This window comes from Alexandromys fortis, unplaced genomic scaffold, assembly GCF_014885135.2.
Source record: "Alexandromys fortis isolate MF-2015 unplaced genomic scaffold, M_Fortis_MF-2015_v1.1 scaffold_148, whole genome shotgun sequence".
Taxonomy (NCBI): Eukaryota; Metazoa; Chordata; class Mammalia; order Rodentia; family Cricetidae; genus Alexandromys; species Alexandromys fortis.
This window is the reverse complement of record NW_026068019.1, coordinates 2,575,884-2,598,711: the sequence shown is the minus strand read 5'-3', so window position 1 is coordinate 2,598,711 and position 22,828 is coordinate 2,575,884. Positions and strand designations below refer to the sequence as shown.

Genomic DNA, 22,828 nt, shown 5'->3' with positions numbered 1-22,828 from the left:
TGAGGTATGAAAATGTGATTGCTTATGCCCAGTTTTATGCTCATGAAGTTAATCTATCCCACCTGAAGTGTTGTAGTCATCAGGTTATATCTTAGGATATGGTGAAGAACTGCTTTCAGCTCCTTGTTGGAGTTTTTATTTGCCTTTTTCTATTTTTTGTAAACCCATTTGTCTATAACTACTTGCACACAGAGCTTTTAATCCCTAGAAGTAGCCATTGCAAGGTTACCTTATAAGCATTTTTTTTTGTTCATCACAGAGTTTTGGATGTTTTTAATGTTTTTGAAGATCTCTTATTTTTGCCTTACTTGTACTTTTTTTTTAATCTTTTGAATTGCTTCTTTTTTTATATTAGTTGATAATCCAGATACACATTTCTAGAGGAATTCCAGGTTCTTTTGTTCCTGAAGAAGAAATAGAGCACAAGCATACATTTGTAGCTGAAACACGATATATTATACTATTATGAGAGAGGAAGTGTGCCAAACCAAGGACATATTTCAGCAGCTCAAAGGGTGCCAGAGTACAAAGAGTTGGTGTTTTTATATTAGCTTACCCAGGGCTTTTGGCTCATTAGTATAAGGCAGGCTTTTCTGTGCATGCTGTTACTTGTGGTTCTGTATACAACTTCACTTTCGCTGTCTACTCAAGGGTGTGTCTTGACACACTGGAATGCCTCTCATCTGTATCATTGGGCAATTTTAGCCATACTCTGTCTGATACTGGTTTCCAGCTTGCTTCTTCGCCTACTTGTTTTTTTTTATATGCTAATTTTATAAGACTTTGAATGAGAATTTCTGGACCTACTTTCTTCTGCCCAAGTCTTCTAAATCATTTTCCCCTCCCTCATTAGTACATCTTCTTGGTTCTGTGCCCAGTTGTCGATCTTATTACATACTTTATCCCCTCCTCCTTCCTTCCCTCCCTTTCTGATGTAGGGTCACTTTGTGTTCTCTAAGCTGACCTTGAATCCATAATTCTTCTTGGTCTTTTTGTGCTAAGATTGCAGACATATACTACAGTGCACAGCTTCTTGGTCTCTTTTAACATTTATTTTGTCATCATCTGTCCATGCACCCCATAATTCTTCTCTTGAGTCTCAAATCTATGACTCATTCTCAACTCCTTTTCCTGCCCTAGAGTCTTACTTTTTACCACTTGAACATCATCTAGAGTTATGTACTATAATTTATTTTGTCTCAAATCAGTTTCTATTTTGTTTTATTTTTTTTTATTTTATTTATTTATTTTTTTTTTTTGAGACAGGGTTGGTTGTCCTGGAACTCGCTCTGGTTCCTGAGTGTTGGAATTAAAGGCCTGTACCACCACCACCACCTTGCTGCCATTTTTTTATTTTCTAAATTTTTTTATGTGTATTGACATTTTGCCTTCATTTATGTCTGTGTACCATGTGAGTGCAGTGCCATGGAAACCCGAAGAGATGTTGGATCCCTTGGGGCTGGTATTACAGGACCTTTTTAGCTTTCATGTGGGTACTGGGAGCTAAATCCAGGCCCTCTGGAAGAGCAACGAGTGGCCTTAATCATTGAGCCATCTCTCCAGTCCCAAAGTCTTCATTTTAGAATAAGCTTTGAATGGATCATGTCTGCAACATCGTTGTTTATAACTAGTCTTTGTTAGCACTCGAGGTGCCATGGGACCTGGGAGAAAGGAGCCGATAAACGAGGCAGACTGAAGTTTCACGCAATAGCCAACTTTACTCAGAGCACAAGACAATTTATACTCTGAGGTTAAGAAAAAAAAATATCACCCGAGTAATGTTCTCAAGTGTTAAAACAAGCTGTGGTTGACGACATGTGTTTTCCAATGAAGGAGAGTTTAAACACGTAATTGAATAACAGCTGCAAGCAATACTGAGTAATTGAAGTCAGCTTAGCCCTACCTGCCACACCTGGGAGGAGCACAAAGACACATTCCAAGAAAAAAAATCCCTGTTTTGAAGAAACTGAGGCCATAAGACTCTTGTTTTCTTTCTTTCTTTCTTTCTTTCTTTCTTTCTTTCTTTTTTTTTTTTTGACTCTTGTTTTCTTGGAGTGTTCTCACACTCAGAATTTTCATACCACTCCATTCTTGGACCAAGTTCCACTGTCCACTTTTCTTCTTCTCCTCCTATTATTATTAATTGTTATTTTACTTAAGTTTAAAAACAGGTCAGCCAGGGCTATATAGTGAGAGTCTGTCACAGAAATAAAGAAAAAAAAAGTGAACATGTAAATCTTGAGAAATAGTGTAGGTCACTTCACTTCAGACTTCAACGTAGTTTGGAGGTAAATTTGATGTGCTCTTTATTTTTAACTTAAATATCTGTAATTTATGATTTCCAATGAAAAGTCATAAACCTTGCAGACATTTTAGATAAAATCATTATAGCATGTGTAAATAAACTCCTTGTTGGCAGAATGCTTCACAGTTCAGTGTGTGAATCACCTGGAGAGCTTGTTAACATCTTTTAGCACTACTATCCCCAGAGGTCATGCTGACTTAATTCTGGCAACACTGACAGATTTTTTTTTCTGAAGTGAGCAAGTCAGGTGATTCTGGTGTGTGAACCATCTCTGGATTATTTCAGGAAGAAGAATTAGGATTCTGTAAAAGGAAAACCAACCGTGTCTGGTTAATTTGCTTGATTTAATGTTAGACCATTTACCCCGCGCTCTCCCCCCAAGACAGGGTTTCTCTGTAGCTTTGGAGCCTGTCCTGGAACTAGCTCTGTAGACCAGGCTGACCTCAAACTCACAGAGATCTGCCTGTCTCTGCCTCCCGAGTGCTGGAATTAAAGGCATGCACTACCACTGTCTGGCCCATCTAAAAATCTTAATGCAAGATACTCTAAAATAGGAACATAATACTGTATTATAGGATTGGTGTTGAAATTGATTCATCCTTTAAAGACAGATGGTAGTTGTTCTCTTTGCTATTGCCTGATCTAGAATACAGACCTAGCAAATGCAAGACCGGTCTTCTCAAAAGTTTAAAGAGGCTGGAGTGATTATTCAGAGGTTAACAGCACTTGTTTGTAGAAGGAGCGGTGGGCTGTGTTCCTGCCACCCAGCTCCTGGCCGCCTGGCTAGCTTATGCCCCAAAATAACGACACACAAACTGTATTCATATAAACACTGCTTGGCCCATTTCTATTAATGTGTGTAGCACCACGAGGTGCGCTTACTGGGAAGATTCTAGCCTACATCCATCCTGAGTCGGCGCTTCATCGCATCTGCCCTGGAGAAGAGCGGCATGACATCTGTCTGAGGCGTCTTATCTCACTTCCTCTTCCTCCCAGCATTCTGTTCTGTTTGTTCCACCCACCTATGTTCTAACCTATCAGGTCAAGCAGTTTCTTTATTAATTAACTAATGACCTTCCTCCATCACTTGTTCTTGCAGAGGGCCTTGGTTTGATCCATGCCTTCTTCTCACTTCTGTGGGCCCCAAACATATATCTGTAATACACATATGTACAAACAAAACACACCTTGAAGAAAATGAATCCATTTAATAAGAAAAAAAAAACACAAAATAAATAGTGGGAAGGAAATAAAGATATCCATTCATAGTTGCTGAAGAATGGCACAGGGAAATGGGATATAGTAGAAGAAAAAATTAATCAGTGGTGTGCTTAGATTTTAGTGGTGAGAGTCAAGTCCAAAAAGGACAAGGTTGATGCAGGAGATTTGAAACAGTTGTGAGAACAGAATTTTTGAGTAAGATAATCATAATGGAACTCGGTGTGTATGGCTTTTAGTAGGAGTGAGGGCAGTTTGTTGAAAAAGGAGAGAATGTTCCTGTCTCTACCTCCAGCTTGCAGCAGGAACACATTCCACCTCTGCTTGCTTGTGTGCTCTCTGTCTCTCTCTCTCTCTCTTTCTTTTTGCTTGTTTTTGTTTTTCAAGACAGGGTTTCTCTAGGTAGCTAGGGTTTCTCCTGGTATTCACTTTGTAGACCATACTGACCTCAAACTCACAGAGATACTGTGTTAAGTGAAGTTTAAAAACTTTGTTTTGACAGATACATTCATATTAAATTATTTATATTTCCATATAAAAGGACATGATTATAGTGATGGGCTGCTTCACCTTGGACAAGACAAGAAGTGAAGAAAGAGAGGATGAAGGACATGAAATAAATCTTGGTCTGTTGAAGCCAGTGGATTCCTAGAGTAGTAAACTGGAAAGAGAAAGTAAAGAGAGTGAGCTGTTGGAAATTGAACTTTTTGACGTGATGGAGTTATTAGTTATTGATAGGGGAGTAAGAGGGTGAAATGGATGGGGTGGATCATTGAGTGTGTGAGTTTTCAATTACATAGATATCATTTCAGTGATCAAGTGAAGTCAGGGTTTGTGCTGTGAAAAAACAAGTTCGCTTAATTACACTTTTTTTTCATTTACTTAAGAGTATATTACTCCCTGTTGCATTTTGTTTAAATATCACCTCAAATTGTAAATTATTGATCTGTATGAAGATGCTTCTAAGAAGTAAATGGATAAAAACAAAATTTTACTTTGTCAATATACAGCCCTATCATATTGTTTGGTAGCAAACCTACGACTTATTAAACTGAAACTTTAAACATTCAGACTGATGATTCTATTGTCCAGTAAGTTATTTTAGTACTGTGGAGGTTCAGTGAGGACACTGCAACATGTGTGGTTGTCTGTAATACATTGCTTCGCTGACTCTTTTTTTCCACTTGTCTTTTCATAGGACCTCAGCTAAATGCCCAGTTAGAAGGTTGGCTTTCACAAGTTCAGTCTACAAAAAGACCTGCTAGAGCCATTATTGCACCGTAAGTTTTAGAGTTCTCCTTTAGCATTTTTATTATTGATAAAAATCAGTGTATATTGAACTAAAAGTTAAAAACCAAATATTGGACTGGAGAGATGGATCCATGTTGCTTTCTTTTCTTGGAGAGGTCTGTTTGGTTCTCAGCACCTGAGTTGGGCAGCTTAAGTTTGCCTCTGACTTCAGTTCCATGGGATCCAACACCCTTTCATGGGCTTTGTGAGTATCTGTACACATTCAAGTAGGCACATATACATATAAAATAAAATGAGCAAATACATCTTTACAAAAAAATTGGGAACGATTGAGGTAGACACTTAACTTTTGGCCTCCACATGTGCTTGGACGTATGTGTGCTCCCCCTCCCCCCAATAACCTAGATTAATGTTTGGATGATGTAGATAAGCATTTTAAATGCCAAATACTTTGTGAGATACTACATTTATGATGTCAGACTCTATCACTTAAAAAGCTGTAGTGTGCAAGTTTATTAATCTCCTGATCTTCACTTTATACAATGCTAATTAATACCTCCTTATACACATTTTTTTATTTCTTTCACTTTTAAAGAATGTGTTACTGAAATCAAACCCATGTTCTCAGAGGTCAGAAGAGGTGTGGGACTCCCCATAGCCAACATATGGATGCTGCGAACCAGAGTCCAATCCTTTGGAAGAACAACAAACTCTGTTAACCACCAAAACACATTTCTAGCCCCCAGGGTAGTTTTTTTTAGTATGGGAAAACTATTATCTGATCATCAAAATTGGTAAAATTGTTCATAACAACTGAACTTCATGCCTATGTCTTCATTGTTCCTCTTACTTTCAAGTTTGAAGTTGACAAATGCTTCAGTTTTGAATGCAACATGAGCTGACCAAGCCAGTCAGTACACTTGAAACATTTGACATCTGTAGTGGTAATATTTGATATCTAGCCTTAAGTGAAATTGAAACACAAAGTATTCAACTGTTGCTATTCATCAAAGTTCTTTGGCTGAGGCATCATTACCCTTGGTAACCTTGTTACTATTTCCCCATAACTATGATTCTACAATCTGTGAGTTCTGTGGATTTAGAAGAATCCATGTTTTTGGTGGGATGGTATCCTAATTTTTTTTTCTGTTGCTATGATAAAACTAAAAAACAAAAACTAAAAACAATTTGGGGAGGAAAAGGTTTATTTTGTCTTGCATTTTTAGATCAAAATTCATTACTGAGCTAACTAAGACAGGGCAGGAACTCAAGGCAGGGGCAGAAGTGTAAAGATCATGAATGCTTACCTGTTTGCATTCTTAGACAACCTGGGGGACCCTCTCATGCCAGCCATTAACAAAGTAACTACCTCACGGACATACCTACCAGATGATTTGATGGGGTTGGTCTTCTCCTGCCTGTTTGAGACAGAGTCTCTTTTTTGCTGCTGCTTACACTTGAGCTCCTGGGGATTCTCCTGTATCCATCTCCAAGCCTGCTTGAGGACTACCCGAATTTGGTATGCCTCTGGGTCTGCATTTGCACAGATTCGGGGATTGCAGTTTGACACATGAGCTTTACCCACCGAGCCATCTTCCTGGTCCTTGTGATTTCTTTCTTTTAAGTAGAATATATATGTGTATTCTGTTTTCTTTATAGATTCATCTATTGACTGAGTTGATTCTGTAGCTTCATTTGGTTTTGTCAATAGTGAAAATGGACTTGAAGACATGTCTTATGATATATGGTTTCACATCTTATATAAATCACCAGATGTGGTACTATTGGATTTGTTCCATTCTTGTTTGTTTTGGTTTGAGGCAGGATCTTACTGTGTAGTCCTGGATACCCTGGGACTCAAAATCTGCTTGCCTCTGCTTTTGTAGTGCTTGGATCCACAGCATGTGTCATCACACCCAGTTCTCCATTCTCTATTATTGCAGTCATAGTTGGCTTATAGGAGCTCAGCAAATAATATCGTATAATATATAAACAATAGACTATATGGAATTTATGATAAAGTATTACATATTTTTATCATTATTCATAAATGTTAGGAATAGTTCCTAACTGAGCCTCTCTAATGGTGCAAAGAACTCCAATCAAGCCAGATCAGACCAAATCAAAAATGCCCACATTTAATGAATGTGGAGCAGAGACCGAGACAAGGAGAGCACATGAGTTCCTTTTTCCAGGTAGAGCTTAAGTACCCTGTGGGTGTGGTCCTGACCCACCCTGGGGAGGGGTCAGCGCTTGGCAGGCTGAGAGTTGGAGTCCAAGTGCTTGGCAATTCCCAGACCAGGGGCTGGGGTGACACTTCCAACTCGATATTACAATAAATTGTGTGTGTGTTTGTGTGTGTGTGTGTGTGTGTGTGTGTGTGTATAATTAGATTAATTTTATGTGCATTGGTGTGAAGGTGTCAGATCCCCTGGAACTGGAATTACAGACAGTTGTGAGCTGCCATGTGGGTGCTGGGAATTGAACCCAGGTCCTTCGGAAGAACAGTCAATGCTCTTAACCACTGAGCCATCTCTCCAGCTCCTGTATTTACATTTTATCTCAGTAACATTGTATAAAAGCTTATGTACATATGAATGTACAGTTTTCATTTCCTTCAGAGTCACTTGTTAAAATATTTACCCTACGGACAGTATACTATCTACAGTGATGTACCTGAAAGTGACTGGTATTGGCTCAGGGCACCCCAAGACCAAGTTCTCAGCACAAAGGAGTTTTATTTACCCCAGAAGAACCAAGGGCAGGGAATAAGAGACAAAGGCTTGTGACAGAGAAAAAGGGAAAAAGGGAAGGGAATAAGGAGAAAGGAGAAGGGGTATTTGATGGTGAGGGAGTGGAATGGGGAAACAAAGGCCTGCCTCTGGATAGAGAGGCAAATGCTGGTTTATAAAGGTACAAACAAGGGAGAACCTGGTGTTAAGATGAAGTGTTCAGTTTTAATTGGGCATGTTCATTAAGGTGACCCAAAGGGGGCTTTTGATTGCTGAACTTTAGTACTTTGGTAGCTGGACCTTGGTAGTCGGCCTCAGGAAGAGGAAGTGGCCAAATAAGGGAATAGACCTTGGTGGCTAGCTTCAGGAATGTAACCTATGTAACAGTTGTTTTGTTTTGTTTTTCCCTGAAGGCAGAGGGAACAGGGAGAAGGGTAAGACCTGCCAGAGCTATGTTCACCATGTTTCTTGCCCTTTAGACAGTGGTACAGAATACACTGTCTAAAAGAAGTGTCTAGACTCATGTAGCAGGAATGATTCAAGAGAGATGATCAGAGAACAAAACTGCTCTGTAGGTGATAAGAGAATTGACTGAATGTGAAGCTGGAGGGTGAAAAGAGATAAGGAAGAGAAACTGAGAGGCATAATACAAGAAGCCAACTCAGTTTCTTTACTGCTAAAGGCAGAGATATTTATTTGCTGTGGTGCTGTCTGCTAATTCACTACAGAGGAATATCAAAAATTAGCAACTTAAAGTAAGCCTTGAATATCTCCAGATGTTACTGTCCTTCCCACCCGAAACCAAACTGTCTCTTGGTCATCCTAAGCAGGTGCTCGATCACTGAATTGCATAACTGACACCTAAAAATATTTTTGGAGGTTTGTAATTGGAATATAGTATGAAACAATTATGTTTTCTATTACCTTCTAAAAGTTGCAACATTAATTATATTACTTTTTAATTTATATGCTCAATTCTGTTATATGTATCATAGTTTTTATATTTCTTACTGTAAGTTTTCTTTTCTTTGGAGTACCTTGATTGTGAACATGGAGATTCAATCAAAATTGTTTTGTTTGTAGCCATGCAGGATACACGTACTGCGGCTCCTGTGCTGCCCATGCTTACAAACAAGTGGATCCATCCGTTACGTAAGTTCATTAGGAGTAGCCTAGGAGTGTCGTAATGGCAAGAGTTCATTCTGCTTGGCCTTTCCAGGAATCTGTCATTCCTTGTGTTGGTTAAGACATACCTTAATACTTTTCTTTGAGAATTTACTTTTTACCTTGACTTTAGTTCTGAAACTACTACAAAGTTAAAATATTTTGAGTTTTAGTTTTCATTTAAAAACCTAGATGTGAAAATTTTAAAGAAAAATGACATTTCCTTTGTAATTACTAAAAGCAAAAGTTTTACAGCAGTAAAGAGAAATTAAATTGAAAAGATTCTAGTTATTTGTTATTTCAACTTGGTCTGAAAGTCAGCTATAATCAAGGTTATTTTAAGTAATATTTTGTTCTAAACTTTTCTCAGTTTGGTAGAATTTTTACTGATGACGTTATATGCTAGAGGTATGCCTTAGTATTAGGTTGGTTTAGGAATATGTAAATAAGTATAAGTATGCTGGGGGAGGTACAAAGTGGGCCTTAAGCAGACTGATGGAAACTTTAGTTAAAGGAGGAAGGAAAAGGTAAGGGAAAAAGCCAAGAGTAAAGGACAAAGAAGAGGAGGAGGTTAAAGTATTTAAACAGTTTAATATTAGATGGCATGTTAGTATTTTAGAAATCAATTAAATCATTTTAATAATCAATAAATGCTGGATAATAAACATATAACTGTTGACTTGAATTTTAAGTAAGTTCTAAACTATCTTTATGAGTCCTAAAATGCAGAAGGTTAAGTGTATTAAGATTGCAATAATAGCATTTTGTTTTAATATCCAGTATTGAATAGTGAATTAAATAAATATGACAGCTTAATTAATGTAATATTTTATAGATAATGAAAATGAATATTGCCAGGCATGGTGATGCACACCTGTAATCCCAGCAGTGAGGAGGCTGAGCTAAGAGATAACAAGTTTGGGGACAGCTGGAGCTACACTGTGAGACCATTGTTAAATTAAATGAAATATGCTATGAGGGATTATAGTAATTTTAGAAGATACTACATCATAAACTAAAAGGTTATAAATTTGTACCAAATTGAGGAGAAAGTATGTACTGTATTAAGTAAAAATTTTCATAAGAACATTTAAAAAAAACATAGTTATTTATGGATGATATATTGCATATGTTTGTTGAAATTTTTTATTCTTTGATAATTTTATACATGTATTTAAAGTCTTTTGATCATATTTACTTCGTATTTTGTATTTTTACCCCCATCCCACCAAGTCCCTTCTTTTTTGTTTGGTTTTTCGAGACAGGGTTTCTCTGTGGTTTTGGAAGCCCCTTCTTTTTATGAGCTGATTCAAGTTTACCTGGGACTGCATGCATGAGCATGAGTGATCATATCACTAAGGATGACTCGTTCTTCCCCAGAAACCATTGACTGCTTATGATACCATAGAACTCCTCAGGGCAGCTCGTTTATTTATTTATTTATTTATTTATTTATTTATTTATTTATTTATTTACTTTTTTGGTTTTTCAAGGTAGGGTTTCTCTGTAGCTTTGGAGCCTGTCCTGAAACTTACTTTGTAGATCAGGCTGGCCTTGAACTCACAGAGATCAGCCTGCCTCTGCCTCCCAAGTGCTGGGATTAAATGTGTGCACCACCACTGCATGGCCCCTAAGTATTTTTTAAATATGAAGAATGGACAAATTGGGGAGTAATGGAGTGTGTGAATATGATCAAAATGTATGAGATTCCTAAAGAATTTATAAAATATTAATGATAATAATGGGCATGACTTTTTTTATCATATTAGTCTTTTTCCTATTTTGATTTTTGTTTCTGTGTTTTGTTGGTATCTTTTTTCAAGAGAAAACAAAGTTGGGTAGGTAAAGAGGTGGGGGGAGGAAGGAGCATGGTTAGAGTATTTTTTATGAAAAAATCTTAATTAAAAAAGATCTTAATAAGCTAAAATTAAAAGTAAACTCTTTAAAATAATATTTAATTTTAAAAGAATTATCAAATCATTTTCAGGGTGAAAAATAAAAAATTTCCAAGTACAGAAAGTTGTGTGGGCTGGAGCAATGGCTCAGCAGTGAGAACACTAGTTATTCTTCCAGAGGACCCAGGTTCACTTCCCACTTGACAGCTCACAACTTTCTGTAACTCCAGTCCCAAGGCTTTTGATGCCTTCTTCTGACCTCCAAGGGCACCAGGCATGCAGGTTTTGAACATACGCACATGTAGACAAAATAATCAAGTACATAAAAAATGTTTAAAAATTAGAATAAAATTAAAGCTATTTATCAAATAATAAATCATTGGTTATTAGTGAAAATGACATTTTGTGTGTGTGTAATGAGGCAAATCAAATCCAGGATCTTATACATGTTAACAAAGCTCTCTACTATCCTTAATTCCCAAATACCATGAACTAAAGGAAACATTAAATGTGAAACAAGAACATTTCCCCCTATCATAGTGAAAGATAGTGGGAAAGGAGACATTGCTTTTACATTTCTTTTACAAAATATAGTCAGGCTTGGTGGCGCACATTTTTAATTCTAGCATTGGGAAGGCAGAGGCAAAAGGCTATCTGTGAATTCCAGGGCATCCTGGTCTGTATAGTGAGCTCCAGGACAGCCAGGATCACATAGAATCTGTATCAAAACCCAAAACATATATACGTATACAGTTTTATATTACTTATATATTATAATATGTAAATATATTAATATAATGCTGTTTATGTTTATTATGTAAATCTATTGTACATTTTTAATTATTTTGTTTTTGAAACAAGAGTCTGCCTTTGTATAGCCTAGGCTGACCTTGAATTTGCAGCACTTTTTGCCTCATACTCTGAAGTGCTGGGATTCCAGGTGTGTGCTACCTGGCCAGACTTACTGTGTAATTTAACTAGAGCATAGCTCTGTGCTCATGTCTGCTTCTGCATTCCGTTTGTTAGGATTCATTTTCTCACACAGGTACATAGTTACAAAGGGAGGAGCAGTTTCATCACCTTTCCCATTAACTGGAAATGTTTTCTTTAATACTAACCCAGGACACAATAAAAATAGTTCCTTGAGGGTCAGTGCAAATCTTTCAAATGATGTTTATTATACAATTTAAAAAATTAAGTTTGTTCATACTACCGTCTGAAATATATTGGACTTAATTTTCACTTGAGAGCTTCAGTTTTTTTTTTCTGTACAACAAATACGTCAATTGTTTTGCTTGAAATATCAGGCTTATTTGGTTTATTTTGGAGAAAATTTCTTCCAAATACCTACTATTTGTGTAGTTATTTTTTGAAGTGAAAATTGTAGTTCATGAAAAATATGTCTAGTTCAGCCCTCAGCTCATAATACACAGGTGATTTTCCCTGTGATATAATGTTCATCTGCAGAAATGCTTTTTGAATCTGTCCTCATATTTGAATATCTTTTGTCATGTAACATTAAGATGTATTCTCGAGGGTCAAGATTTCTGGTGAAATTTGCCTTAAAAATGAAAAAAAAAAACGCAGTGTAACTGTGGACGGACTACTGGTGATGTTGGTTTCACTGCTTTGAAGGGTGGGCCAGCAGATTTACTTCTCCTCATTTCTGCAGCTTAGGTGTGATCAGCGGTGAAGAAAGCAGGGACTTTTTTTTTTTACTATTAGGGGATGAGTTTGAATTGTATACTCCTTTACAGGGTCTCAAATGTTGTTACAAATGTATGGTTCACACTATGATAATTGATATGATAGACCTTAAAAGGGCTATTTGATTTCAAGCATGGGAAAGCATTCTTCACTGAGTAATTGGTGTTTAAGTTAAGCCAACCAATCAAAGGGAATGACAACGTATAGTTGTTAGTTCATCTAGGACCTGTAAGGCCACTGTATTCATAGATGTTAACAGTCAAGGGGAGGTAAAAGGAGTACAAGAAGTTGCTAGTTTATTTGAGCCTTTTAAACTCATTTTAGGAATAGGAAGTGGGTACTACATTGGGTAGTGTTTGTTGCACAGTCTTGAAGACTCAAGTTCTGATCCCCAGAACTCCTGTAAAATCTTGTGGGGTGGTGTGCCTCTGAAACGTAGTGCAGGGAATTGGGAGGGTGGATGGGGCAGAGACAGGAAGACCTTTGGACTTGCTGGTTAGATAGTTCACCTGAAACTAGAGCTTGTTCTTTCAACTGGAGACCTGGTCTCAAAAAATAATGAAGTGGAGAGCTACTGTGGAAGATATACCTGGTGTCAAGCTCTGGCTTCAACATGTCCCCTCATTCTGCATCTATGCCTCTCACATCCTGCCCAAAGACATACACATACACTAGGGGATTAACCCCCCCCCCCAATCCCACTTATTTTAAGGGGTTTACTTCATAACCATGAAAAGCCAGGAAGGATTTTTTTGTTTGTTTTTTATTTTTTCAAGACAGGGATTCTCTGTGTATCTCTTACTGTCCTGTAGCTAGCCTCAAACTCAGATTTCTGCTTTTCTCTGCCTTCCAAGTGCTGGGATTAAAGGAGTGCACCACCACAGCCCGGCTCAGGAAGGACTTAAGGGCAAGGGTAAAGTGGTGCACACCTCTAATCCCAGTATTTGGGAGGCAGAGGCAGGCACATGTCTGTGAGTTCCAGGGCAGCCAGGGCTGTTACACAGAGAGACCCTGTCTGAAAAACCAGACAAACAAAAAGACAAGTGGCAGTGAAGTGGTCAGATTTGAGTTTTCCTAAGATTACTTTGGGCATTTCATTAAATTACTTTTCACATTGACAGTTGTAAAGTCTTTCCTGGCTGCTAACAAAACTAGCCAAAATCTGAAATTCAACAGGCAATTAGGCAGAAACTTGAATTTTTAGTTTTCAAAGAGCTTTGCAGGTCAAAGAGTAAAAGCTCATGACAGTTTTAGTCTTCCATTAAAAAATTTGTCCTCCCTGTGAAACATCTTTAAAAATTTACTTATGTTCTATTAGTTGGAATAGGTAGTTGAAAACTATGAGGACAAGTGCTCATAGACCATATTCATTATAGTAATTTTGAAAAGGTGAGTTCTCAGGAGCTGTAGTGTGTTGGACTGTTTCTAGGAAAATGACACCCTGCCATCTATCTGATATTTAGTATTAAAGGTTTCTTCTTCCAATCTAGTAACAGCTAGAATACCAGTACTGAGGTTTTTTTTTTTTTTTTTTTAAAGACTAAACACCTTGCAGTTAATTAAAGGGAAGGGGCATAGGTTTGCTGACTTGCCTCCCTTCCAGCCATTATAGCTGCTGTACTGTTTGTGAAGGAGGAAATACATGAACTTCAGTGTGCCTTGTTAATTTTCTTTTGTTAGCACTTTAGCTAACACAGAGGCCTTTGTTGAGGTCACTGTTGTCTTAATGTGCCCCTTTTAACTGTTTCAGTAATGTCTGCCCTTCTGTATTTCGTGTATGCCAGTTTTAAGAATTTTGTATTGATAGCACAGTTTTTTCTTGTTTCTCTAAATCAGTTCTGGAATTGTACTAGACTGATTGTGGGTGAGTTTTTACCATACTGGAAAGAATTTATTAGGAAAATATCTGGCTAATTTCCATTGGTGGGGGCTCTTCTGTATAGACTGGCTTGACAAAAGGTAGGCAAAGAAAGCACCCAGGCCATTAGGCTCCCAGAAGACCATTTCTGGAGCAATGCACAGTGTTACTGATTAATTTTTTTGTGTAGCCCTGTTAGTCCTGGAACTCAGTGTATAGACCAGGGTGGCCTGGAATTCACAGAGATCTGCTTGTCTTACCTCCTGAATGCTGGAATTAAAGCTGTGTGCCACCACACCTGGCCAGAGACTGACGTTTTTTAAAACTATCATTTATACTTTAACTATGTACCTTAGAATTTTCAAAAAGCCTTTTTCTCATAGAAACTGATTCCTTAATGAGAACCACACCCCTTCGTGCTGAGTTTTTCCTTTCCCTCCCTGCTCTATCCTTGCTTCTTCCTTTTCTTTTGTAAGTGAGGTTTTAACTGAGTTGCTTTGGCTAGCTTTATGCTCCTGAGCTCAGCTGAGTGCCCTGCTCAAATCTTCTGAGTATGTAGACTATGGACTTGTACCACTGTCCCTGGTCAAATGTTGTTGATTTTTAGTTCATGTAATCCCTGGTATTAATCAAGTGACCTAAACATTCCTAGGTTATCATTTTATACATATTTCACATTAGACATTAATAAAAGAATTTATTAATATTTGTATACTACTGATAGAACAGAATGGTATCTCTTGGTCTAGTTCATTTAATAATCTGAATTTGACCCTTCTCTTTGATGATCCATATGATAAATATGGATTACAATGCTGAAGAGATGGAGAAGGGGGCTGGAGAGATGGCTTAGCAGCTGAAAACATTGACTGTTTTCCAAAGATCCTGAGATCAGTTTCCATCCTCAAAAGATGTCTACAACCATTTATAATGGGATCCTGTGCCCTCTTCTGGTGTGCAGGCATAGCACCCATATATATAAAATGCATAAATAAAATCTTCTTAGAAAGATGGAGAAGAAGCCAGGCGGTGGTGGCGCACGCCTTCAATCCCAGCACTCGGGAGGCAGAGGCAGGCGGATCTCTGTGAGTTCGAGACCAGCCTGGTCTACAAGAGCTAGTTCCAGGACTGGCTCCAAAACCACAGAGAAACTCTGTCTCGAAAAAACAAAAAAAAAAAAAAAAAAAAAAAAAAAAGATGGAGAAGAGAGAGGGTAGAAGAAGAGTTTCTTACTCACTCTTTGGCCTTAGGATAAAATAGTTTTCTGTGTGATTTCTTCAAATTTGAGGCCCCTGAGAATAACAATCCAAAACTTCCTTATCTCCTCCTTCCTTCTCCAACTTTAAGTGATGCGTCTTAAAAAAAAATTAAATTTCTTATCTTAGTAATAGATTTTGGTTGGTTCATTGGTCTATCCATCCATCCATCCATCCATCCATCCATCCATCCATCCATGGGCATCGTCTCACTGTGCAAGCCAGGCCTGCTTTTGCTTTGCCTCCTGTGTGCTAGGATTAAAGATGTGTCTACCTTACTTGGCATTGTTTTTCTTTTAGAGATAGGATCTAATTTTTGTAGACCACACTGGCTTTGAATTCCTAATCATCCTAGACCCTTAAGTGTTGGAATGTAGGTGAATGCCATCACACTTGGTACAGTAATAGACTTTTGTCAGAGCATATTGCTACAGCACACAGTCCTTGTCCTCCAGACATCTGACAGTGAAAGAATTAGGTCATTTTTTTTTCTAGATACATAAGCCCATTACCCATTTTCTTCTTTCTCACAGTTTTGCAATTTTTGGATATGTAACTTATTTATGTTTGTATATGGTATGATAAGATTGGTTTATTTGAATTTTAGAAAACAGAAAATTAATATTTTCGCTGGAGAGTTGGCTCAGTGGCTAAGAGCATTGCCTACTCTTCCAAAGGTCCTGAGTTCAATTCCCGGCAACCACTTGGTGGCTCACAACCATCTGTAGTGAGGTCTGGTGCCCTCTTCTGGCCTGCAGACATACACACAGACAGAATATTGTATGCATAAATAAATAAATAAATATTAAAAAAAGAAAATTAATATTTTCAAAATTTATATTGTGGGACAAATTTGGATGTTTGATATGAAATAATAGTAAGCTAATTTTAATTTTGTTGCTGAGACAAAAGGATTGTAAAGATTGTAGCTACTATGTAGCCCAGTTATTTTTTTTTGGATAGTCTACAGTACAAATCATACATTAAAAAGTTGCTTTTTTGATTATGACTTATATTTGAATGAGAATAGAGAAAGTTGATTACATAGAATTCAACTAGATGTCCTATTTCTTAGCTACCATAAAATAATGTCAAAATAGCTTTATTAGAATGCTTCTTTATAATGCTGTTTGAAATATTTAAAAATTTGTATCAATATTTTGTTCTATTAAAAATTTAGAATTTTAAATTTTCATAGCTGAAATATTCATGCTAACAGTATGCTTTGAAATGTATCTAGTTATATATGTAGAAATGATTTTATGTATAGCATGTTATAAAAATTTATAGCTGGTATTTCCATTTATTGGATATAAATTCAGTTGAAAACTAAGGCGTAAACCATCAAATCAACTCTGACATGGAATTCCAAGGACTGTGTGCTCAGCTTGCAGAAGTCTTATTTCCTCACAGTTCTAGAAGCTAAAGCCTGGTGTCTCGGTGCCTGGGAGGGTAGAGGTTCTTGCTTTGAGGTCTGCCAGGCCCCCTACTGCATGACTATTAGGCATGTTCTTGGAGTCATATGTTGTGGTCATGTCCCATGTGTCCCTCCACCCCTGACCCCAGGATCTTGTTATATATAATCCTGCCTGGCTAGAACCCACTATGTAGCCCAAGTTGGCTTCAAACTTCCAGCAGTCCTTGCCTCAAGACTCCCAAATTCTGAGATTATATGGGATACCACTCCTGGCCTTTTTTATATAAGTCCATCAGTCACATTGATAAGAGCCTCATTTCGACTTCATTGCTCTTGAAAAATTCATCTTCAAATTGGTAGTCAGATATGGGAAGTTGGATCTTTTTACTATATGAATTTTGGTGAGAACATAGTTTAGCTCTTATGTTCACAGAATGTAGTAAATGCAGGTAGTCAGCATGGAAAAACAAGTACAGTTACTTAATAAGATTTTTGTAGAAGTACATTTGTTCTGTGTTTCTGTTGTGTATCTCCCAGCCGGAGAATTTTCATCCTTGGGCCCTCCCACCATGTGCCCCTGTCTCGATGTGCACTCTCCAGTGTGGATATATATAGGACTCCTCTGTATGACCTTCGTATTGACCAAAAGAGTAAGTATATAGAAACCATGTAGTTTTCAAAAAGGTGAAACTCATTTAATCAGGATCACAGTTTAATTAAAACATTTAGAGATACAAATATCAAGTACTATTTAATTAAATTTTTTGTTGTAACTAATTTGTATAAATCAGATATACAAAAGTAGACTTTTCCTCTTAACAAAAATCTGTTATAGGCACTTGGCTCCATAACATAGTGGTTACATTTATGTTTAGAGAAATATTTCTTTTTGTGTTGCACCATGACACAAGAAATTAGAATACATGACAACCTGATGAAAGACTCAGCAAGTTGACTCTGTTTTTATGTGTATCACTTTTTTCACTTTAAATTATGGTGATAATACTTTCATTTCCTCTCTTTTTTTTATGGGAACATTATTCTATAGGTTTTGAGGCTCTGAACGGTGGTACTGAAATTTTAAATAATTTTGTTTTAACATGTATTATTTATTTTTGTGCATATGCATGTATACATACATATGTGCTTGTATTTCTGTGGGCGTGTGTGTATGTTGGTGTGTAAAGGTGAATGTATGTGTTTTGTGGAAGCCTGAGGCTAATGCTGGGAGTCTTCTTGATCACTCCAGCTGATATACTTAGGCAGTGTTTCTTGCTGAATTCAGAACTTGGTATTTTGGCTTACCTGGCTTNTCTGTCTATCTCTATCTATCTATCTATCTATCTATCTATCTATCTATCTATCTATCTATCTATCATTTGGGGATTCCTTTCTTCCTCTGTGTGAGATTGTAGATGGAATTCTACACCTGCCCAGCTTTTTACATGGATTCTCAGGTCCAAACTCCAGTCGTAAGGCTCATGTGGCAAGCATTGTACTGCTAAGACATCTGTCTAGCTCCTATGTCTGTTACATTGATTTTCCTTCTAGGGTTTTAGAGGTTATATTTTGTGTGTGTGTATGTCTGCGCACGTGTGTGTCTTCTCCTGTGAGTGAGTGCACATTTGTGTTTGTATGCTGTATGTTCCTTTGAGACCATGTCTCTCATTGGCCTAGGCCTTACCTAGTAGACTAGGCTGGCTGACCCAGGAGCCCCAGGGATCTGCCTGTCTTCACTTCCCCTGGGCTCTTAAGTGTGCATCACCATGTTAGACATTTTGTCTGGATTCTAGGATTCTTATTCAGGTTCTCATGCCATCTTGAAAAGCTTTTTATCTACTGAGCAGTCATCATCCTAGTCCCCAGTGTCATATTTTTGTTTAGTTGTTTCTTTTACACTATTTGTAATGTAAAAGATTATAAAACAGTATACAGAGAACAGTAAATATTAATATATTCCTTACCCATGGTTTACACTGGATTTTCCCTCCTGACTCTGTATAATAACCACCTTTCATGAACTTGGGCTCAATAAATTAATATTTTAAATATGTAAGAGATGCTATTGTTTTGTTAAAATTTGCAGTAATTTACATTAAATAAAAGGTATCATCTGAAAAAGAAATGTTTAACTTTTTTAGGCCTTATTTGGGCCTTGATTTTTATAATTTGAGGTTGACTCATAGAATATTAGCAGTTTGTTATTTGAATAGATATTATTAATCAAACTAGAATATTCCCTTCCTGATTGAGATGACTTAAGGGACACATTTTCCTTTTTTGTTATTTTTCATATTTTTAGATTTGTTTATTTAGTGGGTATGAGTGTTTTGCTCTCATACATGCCCATGCACTATGGGCCTGCCTAGTACCTGAGGAGGTCAGAAGAGGACTTTGGATTCTCCCTGAAACTGGAGCTGTAGATGGTTGTGAGCCACTGTGTGGGTGCTAGGAATTGAATCTGAAGCTAATGCTGGGAGTCTTCCTTGATCAATCCAGCTGATAGACTGAGGTTGAAGTATAGGTCATCAGAAATATCTGGATAGCTAGATCATTTTAAGTTGGCATAGTACTGTGGTAGATTTATGATTTCTGCCATAAGTTAAAGTTTGAATTTTGGGGAAAAATAGTATTAAAAGTGAGAACTTTATGTTGTTCATGTGGTAGATACATGAAGTGAAATAAAAAAAACTATAGAATTTATTACAAAAACAAAACAAACCTAAAAAACGATATTATTAATCTTATGTAAATAGATGGTGACTTTTCTATTATAGTAGGAATTTTAATGAGCTGTTTTGGCTAGAACATTTAGATTAAAATCCAGAGAATGGTCTTAGAACTAGACTCTATTTTAGAAATATTAAAAGAAACTGATGAAAATATACTGTGTTCTTTCCAAATGGTAAGTCTTTACACGCATTATTTTATGTAATAAAATTAGTCATTGTGCCTTCACTTACAATAAAAAAAAGAGTATGTGATGCTTTTGTTTCTTGTCGTAGCTTATAGTTTTGTGTTGCTGGGCGGGAGCTCATAAAATAATATATGCATTAATATTTGTTTTAATATATTTTGAAATCTCTTTAGTTTACGGAGAACTATGGAAGACAGGAATGTTTGAACGCATGTCTCTGCAGACAGATGAAGATGAACACAGTATTGAAATGCATTTGCCTTATACAGCTAAAGCCATGGAAAGGTATATTGATTAATAGAAGGACTCCCAGACAAGTCATAGATCTTAATGTCTTTGGAATTATTTTAGCCTGGGATAATTTGTCAGAGCAAGGAGATTAAAAATTTCTCATTTAAAATGAAATAAAATTGGAGGTTTCTATGTCTTTATAAGTTGATTTTTAACTAGATGTCTATTAAGGTTGAACATATGAATTGATCTGATTTTTTTTTTTTTTGGTAATGTGAAAATTAAAACAACAACCCATCTGTGTGTTTGGGTTGATGTATCTTGGTTTGCATGGTAGCCAATAGTCATTTCAATATCTTAGGATAATCATTATTTTGTAGTACAGTACAGTAATTGTAAAACTTTAAATTTGGAAATATCTTTGAAGGTCATTCTTCAGAATTTTGTAAAGGTACATAAGACTCTTACCCTTTCCTGAGCATGATGGTGATGATGATGTAGTGCCTGTTAAGGTCTTCCTGTGATCAGGTGCTCCTGGATGCGAAGTGAATTCTCTACAAGATGCTTCACTGCCCACTTTTTGCCCAACACATAATTGTTGATTTGTTTGGTAAAATGAAGCATAAACTGTCTCTAGAATTTTCTTTTTTCAGTGCCACATTTGTTTGCTTTTAATTGTTTAGCTGGGTCATTTGGGCTTCTTTACTTTTCCTTAAGAAATGGGCTTTCAGGCTTGGCATAGTGTAAGCCTGTAGTACTAGCATTTGTAAGGCTTGAGGCAGGAGGATCATTGTTTGAGGCCAATGTAGACAATAGACTGAGACCCTGCTACCCACTAAAAGAAAAAAAAAGTTAAGAAAGCCAGAAAACGGGAAAAGAACAAAAACTGGAAAAAAAAAAAGTGTGTGTGTGTGTGTTCTGTTTTGTACCTCAGTTTCCATTTGGCTCACAGTGTATTAGTTTGAAAGCCAGAGGCCTCACTCAGTGTTTGAGTTCAGACTGACCAAGTACTTTATAGGTTTTCTATATTTCTATATATATAAGAGCTGATTCTGTTAAGAAAAAATGCCACCTGAGATTTGTTTTGAGATTGACCTTTTCTCTTCTTTGGACCTAAGTTGTGGTTGACAGGGAAGCGCTTTAGCTTGAAAGGCTGTGCAAGCTTGTGTTCCTAAGTTCTTAAGAAGGGAGCTTAGAGAGGCACTTCATGTGGTGGGCATGAGCCCTACTCTATTTGCCCCCCCCCCCACGCTGGCTGTTTGCTCTCTCTTCCTTTATCTTTATTCTTTCCTTTTCTTCTTTCCTCTCTTCATTCCCTTTCATTCCATCTTACACTGTTCGTTCAGTTCCACGGTCATCTTTTTCTTTCTGCTTCTCTTTACTCTGTGTGACAAAGGCCTCTGTGAGATGTTTAGGTATCTGTCTTACACTAAACTCCTCATCCAGATAAGAATGTTGTTTTCTTCTGTGTCTGTTTTGCATAGTGAACCATGTCAGCATGTCGTCTTTTTGTTTTATTTATTTACTTACTTATTTATTTACTTATTTGTCTGTTTTTGAGTTGGGAGTTTGGTCAGAGGCTGTGGTGATGACTTGTCTGCTCAATTTTTCGCTGAGGCAGCATGGTATGGACTGGAGGCTGCAGAATGCCTTCCCGCCTTGGAGCTGTGATGCTGACTACCTTCTGAGGTTTCACAGTTCTCATCTTGCTCTTCATCCACTTCCACCTGCCTTTCATCTTACAGGCTTTATCTCTTCCTGTGAGATAGTCTTGCACTTTAAGTTGGCAGTTGAAGGTAGCAGTTGTGCAAAGCTGAGACTTCCATGACTTCATAAATGTAGGACTGGAACTGGCACAGCTTTACTTCCATTGTGTTAGTAACTGTTCAGAACAATTTATGAGTCTAAATTCAAAGGAGTAGAAATGTAGTCTCTACATGTGATGGGGGAAGGCCTTTGAACCTGGAGGTGGGAGTCATTTTGAATGGTCATATTTGCAGATGGTAAAATTGAATAGCTCTTTGGATGATAAATAATTCTGTTTTTCTTCCATGATAGCTCTCTAGTAAATTCTCTGATTGGAGCAGCTAGTCTGTAACATATCCCCTGTGCTCAGTATAAGCCCTGGCTCAAATAATTTCAGTTATTAGTTATGGGAAATAGCTATTAATTGATTTAAAACTTTTACTTAAATATAGAATCAAATACTCTTTAAGAAGTGATTTTCATATAATGAAGCATATGCATGGTAGTTTTCTTGCTCCATGTGATTACACAAGAATTACTAGTATCCAGTTGTTGTAACAGCACATGCCTCTGATCATTACATTTGGGAGGCTGAGGAGAGATGACCACAATGCTTGTGAGTTTTGTTGTTGTTTGTCTTTGTGAGACAGGGTTACACTCTGTAGCGTAGGGTGGCTTGGAACTCACAGTGGTCCCCTTTCTTAGCCTCTTGCTGGGATTGTAGGTAGGAGCTATTACACCTGGTTTACTTTTTAAATCAGTCTTTTAAAGATTTATTTATTTTTACTTATGTGTTTAGGTGTTTTGCCTGCATGTATGTCTGTGTAAGGGTGCCAGATCTCCTGGAACTGGAGTTACACACAGTTGTGAGCTGCTGTGTGGGTGTTGGGAATTGAATCTATGTCCTCTGGAAGAGCAGGAGGCCAGTGCTCTTAACATCTGAGCCATCTCTCCAGCCCCTAAATCAGTTTTTTTAAACATTTAACTTAATCCCTCCTTCCAGTTTCTATTATTAAAAATATTATATGATTTTTAAAAAATGATTATCTAATGTTTTATTTATAAATGTATTTAATTTTTCTGTTTTTATAATTCTGTTTCACACAAAGTCCGTCCGTCCATGTCCCCCCC

The 22,828-nt window shown here is 37.1% G+C and overlaps 1 protein-coding gene across 3 annotated transcripts in view; it reads left to right on the top strand.

The window, feature by feature from the left end:
* The window catches only part of Memo1 (mediator of cell motility 1), a 97,808-nt gene that overhangs the window by 47,031 nt on the left and 27,949 nt on the right, over window positions 1-22,828 (top strand). For all 3 annotated transcript variants that reach the window (XM_050162939.1, XM_050162938.1, XM_050162940.1), the window contains 4 exons: window positions 4,722-4,803; window positions 8,590-8,658; window positions 17,341-17,453; window positions 19,894-20,005. In XM_050162939.1, coding sequence (XP_050018896.1) covers window positions 4,722-4,803; window positions 8,590-8,658; window positions 17,341-17,453; window positions 19,894-20,005 — 376 coding nt within the window. The remainder of the gene's footprint in view (window positions 1-4,721; window positions 4,804-8,589; window positions 8,659-17,340; window positions 17,454-19,893; window positions 20,006-22,828) is intronic.